Source organism: Schistocerca piceifrons, chromosome 3, assembly GCF_021461385.2.
Source record: "Schistocerca piceifrons isolate TAMUIC-IGC-003096 chromosome 3, iqSchPice1.1, whole genome shotgun sequence".
NCBI lineage: Eukaryota > Metazoa > Arthropoda > Insecta > Orthoptera > Acrididae > Schistocerca > Schistocerca piceifrons.
This window is the reverse complement of record NC_060140.1, coordinates 485,505,898-485,515,260: the sequence shown is the minus strand read 5'-3', so window position 1 is coordinate 485,515,260 and position 9,363 is coordinate 485,505,898. Positions and strand designations below refer to the sequence as shown.

The 9,363-nt window shown below is 45.4% G+C and overlaps 1 protein-coding gene across 1 annotated transcript; it reads right to left on the bottom strand.

Moving 5' to 3' along the window:
* Positions 1-398: 398 nt before the first annotated feature.
* Positions 399-4,499, bottom strand: LOC124789402 (cuticle protein 38-like). Its single transcript, XM_047256743.1, has 2 exons — positions 4,355-4,499; positions 399-895 (listed from the first exon to the last, which is right to left on the bottom strand). Exons 1-2 carry the CDS (start codon positions 4,364-4,366, stop codon positions 497-499), a joined length of 411 nt encoding a protein of 136 aa, XP_047112699.1. The 5' UTR covers positions 4,367-4,499; the 3' UTR covers positions 399-496.
* Between the last annotated feature and the right edge of the window lie 4,864 nt (positions 4,500-9,363).

Genomic DNA, 9,363 nt, shown 5'->3' with positions numbered 1-9,363 from the left:
GGCATTGTTCTGCGTATAATGTGTATGAAATTCCAGCGTGCTGGAAAGCTGTGTATCAGCAACTTTTGTTAATCAGTACAACAAAAAACCAGTCCAAAGTTGCAGTTTTTTTTTTTATTCACCCGATGACTAGTTTCGGGCGAGACCCGTTTTCAGATCATCGTAAAATAGTCACAAGTGGTATTTCCAAAAATGTGAAAACCATCTCAAAAACGTGCAACGAACAGTTACAGCACATACAGACTGAGTGACTAAAAAGCATAAAATATGCAACTTTGGATTCGTTTTTCGTTGTACAGTTCTGCCTTCCTCACAGGCTCACATGTTGCGGCGTTATGCTAATTTAAGTATGTTAATGACGGAACAAGGAGTATTTAGAAATAATTAGAGCACTGTAATTTCTTTCGTTTTGCTTTTATTGAAAAATCGAGGCAGGTGACTTCATTAAATAGGGTTAATGATTATGTACACAAGCTGTGATACTGACGATCTCTTCTTAGTGCAGGTAGGTCTTCAGGTAAGCGGGGGCGGCAGCGTAGGCTACGGGGGCGGCGTAGGCGACGGGGGCCTTCACGACGGCAGGGGCGGCGTAGGCCACGGGGGCGGCGTAGGCCACGGGGGCCTTGACGACAGCGGGGGCGGCGTAGGCGACGGGGGCCTTGATGACGGCGGGGGCGGCGTAGGCCACAGGGGCAGCGCCGATGGAGACCTTGTAGGTGTTAGCGTAGGAGGTGGCGATGGGGGCCACGGCCTTGACGACGGGGGCGGCGGCGACTACGGGGGCGGCATGGGCCACCGCCACGGGGGCGGCGTAGGCCGCGGCGTACGCGGGTGCTGCGGCGTAGCCTCCCAAGTAGCCGGCCGACACGGCAGCGAAGAAGAGGGGCAGGATCACCTGCAAGCACACAGCGACACCTGCTGTAAACTGGGGGGTGAGCGACATGTAACGGAATTATTAAAATAGCGATTTTACTTAGTTGTACCTATTAAGCAAATTATACGTTCCACACTGCACCCTGTTTAATTTTTATTACGATAGGACTCGCCAACGGAAAACAGAGTATTAACTATGCACCTTGCTTTTGGATAGCAACGAGAAAATTGTTTAGTTTTTAGTACAAGGCTTTTTTCTAGCTGTTATAATTATAGTAATTTTAAACAATTCAATAATGTTCGTTTCTTGCCATTGCAAAAGGCAGCATCGAATTTCCATCGTTCAGTCTATTATGCACAAATAGCTCCCTACAGTCGGAGTGCTATTCATGTGCCTGCAAAGTGTTCATTTCCTCGGAACGTTCTATCGCAACCGTTCCACGTGGCAGCTGTGACTCATTAAAGCTCAGCGTGGTCAGTGTGTTCTCACGGAATGGACGAATTCGTTCCTTGGGTAACATAGCAGGCGTGGGCTCGTGAGTGAAGAGTCTTTCAACTATGGAAGCAGTGCCACACGCGGAAACCGTGACACATTTACAGCTCGAGATGTATTGTGCTTTCCTGGCAGCAGTTCTGCACTCGCGTACCCTGTAAATGTGATCTGCTATAGGAAAGCCAAGTATAGAAATTTTACGTAAATAGTTAGAACACATTGTTACAGTTATGCTAACCATCTGTATGGAAGGAACATACTAAACAATTAATAGGCTACAGGGCCTAGTACCTAACTGGAACCGGAACGTTGTAACCTATTACTTGTAATTAACAATTTAGCTCACCCTTGCTTTAGATGAAAGATATAGGGAATCTTTGAGGTGTACAACAGGTAAGTGAACACACTCCACCGCTCGGAATCGAATGTCTTGGTACATTTTGTGCGAACTGGATTAAGTGAAGTATTAAGAGATCCAGGTAGGATCCGGAAGGCAAGGTCTCGCTGGAACACTTACGTAAACATATCGAGCGTCGTCGTAGGCCGTAGCTCGGTTGTATCGTAAGGAACCGTGTTATAACCATGAATCGTTTCACTTACGACATTCATGTTTTTATAGTGAAAACTCGTGGAAATATTTCCGTGGCTGCATCGGTATTAGTGTACGATGGCGCTCGCCATGTTAAGACTCATGCCAATGTCTACTGAAAATTATTACTCATACTAAACCGGTAGATCCACGGAAATATGTAACCCAGTTTTTTCTGCAACAAAATTTACTGTTTAATATGTGCTTGCCGCTGATTATGAATAACAGGGCAGGCACGAACGAAACACTTCGGATCCCCAGTGTGGCGCCATCAAAATTTGTTGTGGTTTCTAGTGTGGACAATTAAGGCAATTATTTTACTACTTTACTAATTGCTTTGTATGCCATTAGAAAACAGCTGTGACGACACGTTCAGGCACATGAGCGCTCTGTTTCCTACTAATGTACTGCAGCGTCGTCTAGTGTGGTAAATCGATGGTGAATAACTTAAATAACAAAATATTTAACAGCTGAAGTGCGCCGTTTCCTAGAGCCATGAAAGCAATAAAAGGCTGGAAAGGTCCCGGACAGTAAATTTTGTCTATCAAAACTGGAGCTGCTACTTCTCTTTCAAGTAGGTCGTAAATTCTCATGAAGAAACTGAGTAGTACAGTCTTTCCACCATGGCAAAATCCTTGGTAAGATCGATTTTAGAAACAAGGCACTGCGTGTCGTTGTCGGACATGCTCACCACTCAGCCCTGGACAATTTTGACATATGCTGATTAAATCAAGTCCTAGGGAAACGCAGATTTCAATATGAGGAATATAAAGAAGTGCAAATGGAAAATGTGGTTAAGTCTGACACGGCATTGAACTGCTCATTGGCGCCCCTCGTATTAATTGCTCAGCAAATTCCTTCCAGAGCTGCACCGCTCAATAGCGGAATTAGCCACTCCGTCTGTTTCTCAGGCATGATGACCGCTCGGCGTTTGTGGTGGACAACTTAAGTTCAGTTATCTTGGAATCTTGCTAACTACACACAACAATGTCAAAGGTGAAAAAGTTTCTTGAACTATGTAGAGATTATGCTGTGATTGCTTGTATGTTGCCAGCCGCTCTGACCGAGCGGCTCTAGGCGATTCAATCCGGAACCGCGCTGCTGCTACGGTCGCAGGTTCGAATCCTGCCTCGGGCATAGATGTGTGTGATGGCCTTATGTTAGTTAGGTTTAAGTAGTTCTAAGTCTAGGGGACTGATGACCTCAGATGTTAAGTCCCGTAGTGCCAAGAGCCATTTGAACCTTTCTGAGCTCGTATGTTCAAAGATGAAATAAATAGCAGAGTACAAAAAGCGAATGGCTATTTCGCATTACTGGACGTACTATAAGGCAAACTTGTTTGAGAAATTCAAAGGTTCGCATAACGTCGTGCAGCTCAATGCCCTGTTGCCAGTCTCAATTGGACGGCTATTTCGGCGACTTGCGTGTTCTCAAGCGCTCACCCAACGAGTTACTAACCGGGCTCGATATGCTTTTGAGAGATGGAACAAAATCAGAAGAAACGAAATTAATAATCCTTGACAGCAAAATTGTGAGGAAGGTATTTGGGCGAGGGGGCAGGGGGGAGATGGAGATTCAAATTAAAAACATAGCGGAATGGAATATACGAGAGAGAGAGAGCGAGAGGAGAGAGAGAGAGAAACAGAAATTGCATCCAAAATCAAAGGTAGGAAACTTAGTTGAATTGGACTCACACTTCGAGCTCCAGAGGACAGGAAAAATGTATCGAGTATGTACTGAACATGCTCAAGGATGAAGACCTCCTAGAAGGACAAGACTACGTTACCTCGACAACATCAGAGAAGATATGAAAACTTTATGTGTGATGAACTGGAAAATTAAATGCTAAAATAGAACTACTTGAGTAAGCATTGTGATGTCAGCACGAATAACTTTCATAGTTCGTGAACGATGCTGATAATAATAGTGACAATAATAGCAATAATAGAGCGATCTCAGTTCCATAAATCTCTAAATACCCAGCAATCGCGGACTGGAGTCTACTGGGAAGTTAACGATTCAATGGAAAATGCGACAAATTAGACACGGCACTGAACTGATAATTGGCACTCCTCGTGTTGTCACCCCATTTCAGAGCGGCAACCAGAATTTCTGAAGTAGCTCCTACGTGTGATTGCTAGACGTGTTGACTGCACAGCCTTCGAGCGGGATAATTTGGTAATTACTGTGCGAAATTCGTTCTATGCCGCATTCGTTCTATATATCTCAAAATACTGAAAAAGAACTTGAAATGGAGCGTATGAGAAAGTTAAGAGTTCGAGAAGAACATGTGATAGGTTAGGCACAGGCAACGAAATGGTCGCTGGCATCTCCTTAATAGTGGCTAGGAGACCCCAGAGCGTCACTTAAGCAACCGAGGGTTCGACGAGAGTACTCACCAGCTTGTACATGGTTGGTTGAGTGCGTTCGGTCTGCTGTGAGCTGATCGAATGTGCCGAGCCTGGTGGGACGGCGGTCTTTTATACGACTGCTGGTACGGAGGCGCGGCGCGTCCCTCGGCATTGCGCGGCGGCTGGACGAGGATGGAGGTCACGGACAGTGGAGCGGCGAGGTGCACACCCCTCTCGGCCGCGCCGCGCCACGCCACTTCACTTTCATCCGTTGCGCAACAGCGGCAGCGGCGGCACCGGACGGTCGCGGCGAGCCGTTGGCCGGCGTTGCGCCGCTGGCTGGTGGCCGCTGGCCGCCGGCCCCTCCGTACCGTTTCGTTTTCGCTCATTGTGATGCGGCAGCGCGGCTTCCGCGGTGCCCGGTACGCCGGCGGGTCCGCTGAGCGCTGCGTTGCGGCGCGTGGCCGTCGCCACTTACGGCAGACCCCCCAGCAGCTTCCGCGTCGCATTTGGCGCTCTTCACGAATGATGTCATCGCGCCTGTGTGGAGTAGCACTGGACGCAAGACCCGAAATGAAGCCGGCCGTGGTGGTCGAGCGGTTCTAGGCGCTTCAGTCCGGAACCGCGCGACTGCTACGGTCACGGGTTCGAATCCTGCCTCGGGCATCGATGTGTGTGATGTCCTTAGGTTAGTTAGGTTTAATTAGTTCTGAGTTCTAGGGGACTAATGACCTCAGAAGTTAAGTCACATAGTGCTCAGAGCCATTTGAACCATTTTTTGTTGAGTCCCATAGTGCTCTGAGCCATTTGAACCATTTTGAACCCGAAATGAAGACAGTGTGCCGGAAAGTACCAGGGAGGAGGTTCAAAATGGCTCTGAGCACTACGGACTTAACTTCTGAGGTCATCACTCCCCTAGAACTTAGAACTACTTAAACGTAACTAACCTAAGGACATCACACACATCCATGCCCGAGGCATGATTCGAACCTGCATGAAGCTTCGCCAATCCGATATTTGTCAAATCAGCTAACGAGTGTTTAACGATTAAACGTCCATTCATTTCGAAACTGAAGTTACACATCTACATCGGTGTGAGACGTGGTCATCCACGCTCACGAATAAGGTAGTGTACCCAAATTCCGTCACATTAGTTCCTCAGGAGAAGTCCTGAAATGTTACGGAAGGGCTACAAATTCGTACACACTGAAGAGCCAAAGAAATTGGTGCACTTGCCTAACATCGTGTAGGGTTCGGTGAGCAGGCAGAAATGCTGCAAGACGTGGCATGGACTCGGTTAATGTATGAAGCAGTGCTGGAGGGAATTGACACCGTGAATCCTGCAGGGCTGTCCATAAATCCGTAAGAGTGCGAGGGGGTGGAGGGAGATCTCTTCTGATCAGCACGTTGACGAAGCATCCCAAATATACTCAGTGATGTTCATGTTTGGGAAGACTGGTGCCCAGCGTCTAACAATACCACCACTTGCAAAATAGGTTAGAAATCAGATTAATAATGTTGCTCACGCAGCATATGTTCGCTTTATCGGGCAACAACAAAGTTATTGACTGTGGATGGTATCGTCAGAATGGAAATAATGAAGTCACTGTAAAAAAAGTCATTAATTTTGGCACTTATCTTGAATGGATTCCCACGTAGATTTCGTCGAAGTTGTTATGGCTCATCTTGTTGATTCTAGGGTGATTCCACTTTGACTGCTAGAAGGTCCAGATCTGTATTTTAGCAATATTTGAAGACCTAACAAATGCGTTTTTAATGAAATTCTTAATGATCAAACAATCCCAGATCAGAACAATGGTATGGCAGAAATAATTTTTGACTTGGTATTCACGATCCACATTTTTATTAAACTTCTTGTAAATTCACATATACTTCTTCTTAATTGTCAAGAAAACAGTTTTGTATCAATCTTCATATATTTAATTTCCACTTTAACCAAACACAAAACTGATTGTTCTTTTACAAAGCGAAATAACAACTTAACTTCTGCAAAGTGAAAGAAAGACTGCTCTGTGAGCATTCGCGCCAAAACGTTTACAAGTAAGTCAAAGATTATGACAGTCTCACAGACATGAATACACAAAAGAACCATATCACTGTAATATATCGATACATCGAAGTACCTATACATTAATAAAACCAAATGTGAATATTGTCACAAAAATATATCTGTTACTTCGCAGAAAAGTAGTACGATATTACTGATATCGAGAACTGGGTTTGGAGTGCCGTAATGGTCACGGAAATAAAGAACTATTACAAGCGGAAGCGATTAAATTCAGAAGAGTGTTCCTGGAGCCAAACTGAAGCAATTCTGGACGTGTGGAGTGTCGCATTGTGATGCTGGAATTTCCCAAGTTCGTCGGAATCCACAATGCACATGAACGGATGCAAGTGATCAGACAGGACGCTAACGTACGTGTCACCTGTCAGAGACGTATCTAGACGTATCAGGGCTCCCATATCACTCCAACTGCACACGCACAAGACCATTAGAGCCTCCACCAGCCTCAACTGTCCCCTGCTGACATGCAGGGTCCATGGATTCATGAGGTTCTCTCCATACCAATACACGTCCATCTGCTCCGCTCGATACAATCTGAACTTCAAGACTCGTCCGACCAGGCAACATGTATCCAGTCATCAACAATCCATTGTCAGTGTTGACGGATCCAAGCGAGGCGTAAAGCTTTCTGTCGTGCAGTCATCAAGGATTCACGAGTGGGTCATCGGCTCCGAAAAGTCATCTAGAAGATGTTTCGTTGAATGGCTGTCATGCTCACTCTTGTTAATTGCCCAGTATTCAAATCTGCAGTAATTTGCGGAAGGGTTGCACTTTTGTAATGTTGAACGATTCTCTTCAGTCGTCATTGGTCCCGTTCCTTCAGGACCTTTTTCAGGCCACAGGGATGTCGCAGATTTGATGTTTTACCGGCTTCCTGATATTCACAGTACACTCGTGAAATGGTCCTCCGCGAAAATCCCCACTTCATCGCTACCTCGGGGATGCTGTGTCCCATCGCTCGTGCACCGACTACAATGCCACGTTCAAATGCACTTCAATTTTGATAACCTGACATTGTAGCAGCAGTAACCGATGTAACAATTGCTCCAGATGCTTGTTGTCTTATATAGGTATTGCCGTCCGTAGCGCCGTATTCTGCCCTTTTACATATCTCTGTATTTGAATACTCATGCCTATACCGGTTTCTTTGGTGCTACAGTGTACAATTAATTTAAATGCGTTTTTTCTTTCTATCATTGCCAGACAGTTTCACTACTATGAACCGCTTGAATGTCATGAATGAACAATCTTTTCCAGTTTTTTCAGCCTTCCAAAGTTTTATACCAAACGACTTTCTGTGTAGATAAATACCATGTTTCGCTATAACAAACTAAGTATTTCGTACAACGGATACATATCTCTCCCCCTTACCTTTCCCAATATCAAAAGAGTAAAGTAATCATTATAAATAGAAAATAAAATCAGTGTTTACTAACAGTTCCAAATTTGGTCACTGGGAAGAAATAGGAAGTGCAAGGAAGACGAAATTACGAACATCCCCAGATTTATTAACTGGCCGCTACAGCATCACAGACCAAACCCTTGACTACAACGACTACACGCCAGAGACAACAACACACGACTGAAATACAGCCCAATATTTAAAACACTGTAGGCTGTTAATTTGACTATTACATGAACTGAGCATTAAAAAAAATTAATTCCTTCATACACACAAGCTACACTTGCTCCACACAACAAACCCTCGTAACAATACGGTGGACAGAGGTCACGTACGTACGGGCAGCTAAACATTTGTTACCAACTGTGGAAACTGAAAATTCCTAGGGAGACGTAATTTGGAACTGAGACTTCCTTACCCGAATACCATCTGATCAAAAGTACCTAGACAACTGTTAGTGGCAATTAGTACTGAGTGTATCTATCCTTCGCCTTTATAATGGCTTGAACTGCGGTGGGGCACTTTCGACAATGTGTCTAAATGTCTGTGGAAGAATGGCAGCGCCGACCGGGGTGGCTGAGCGGTTCTAGGCGCTACAGACTGGAACCGCGCGACCCCTATGGTCGCAGGTTCGAATCCTGCCTCGGGCATGGATGTGTGTGATGTCCTTAGGTTAGTTAGGTTTAAGTAGTTCTAAGTTATAGGCGACCGATGACCTCAGAAGTTAAGTCCCATAGTGCTCAGAGCCATTTGAACCGTTTTTGAAGAATGACAGCCCATTATTCCTGAAGAGCCGAAACCAGACAAGGTAGTTATTATGAACGCTGGGATCGAGATCGGAAGTTCGTTCTAACTCATCCCTCATTGGGTTCAAGCTGGAACTTTGGGCATGTCAGTCTCATTCAGGAATGTTCATTGCCTCACATATACTGATTTATGACAGGCTGCATTGTCATGCTGAAACAATCTTTGTGTCTGAACAGTTCCTCTACTGTACGCAGTAAACAGTACTGTAAAATCTTATCATATGCTTTTGAATTTAGCGTTTTCTTAATCGAAATAAAGGGGACAACATACTAATCACGAAAAACACTCCCATGCCGTAACAACACCTCCTGCGTAATCCACTGTTGGCACTATATATCACAACAGGTAAAATTCTTCAGGCACTCCCTATACCGAAACCCTTCCAGTGGACTGACGCAGGGTATAGCGTCATTCATCGCTCCAGATCACTCGTTTCCAGTCCTCAATTCTTGGTTTAGTGGTTAGCGTCACTGCCTCTAGATCTCGGAATTTTGGTCCCATTACCGGCTTCGAACTGCGTATTTGAGTAGTCCTAATTATTCCATCCCATTATCACGACTGTATTATGTGAATATCACGAACGCCAGCGCTACAAGGGGGGCCACCTGTCGGGCGCACAACCTAACGTCTTTCCTCGGTCATTGATCACTTTGATGAAGCTGAGTAGACGTCATGTGACCTCTCTTATCCACATGAGGCTGGGACACGGGTGTAACCCAGGCCAACTGAAGCTGTTGAAAATCATCGCTACTGGACACTGTG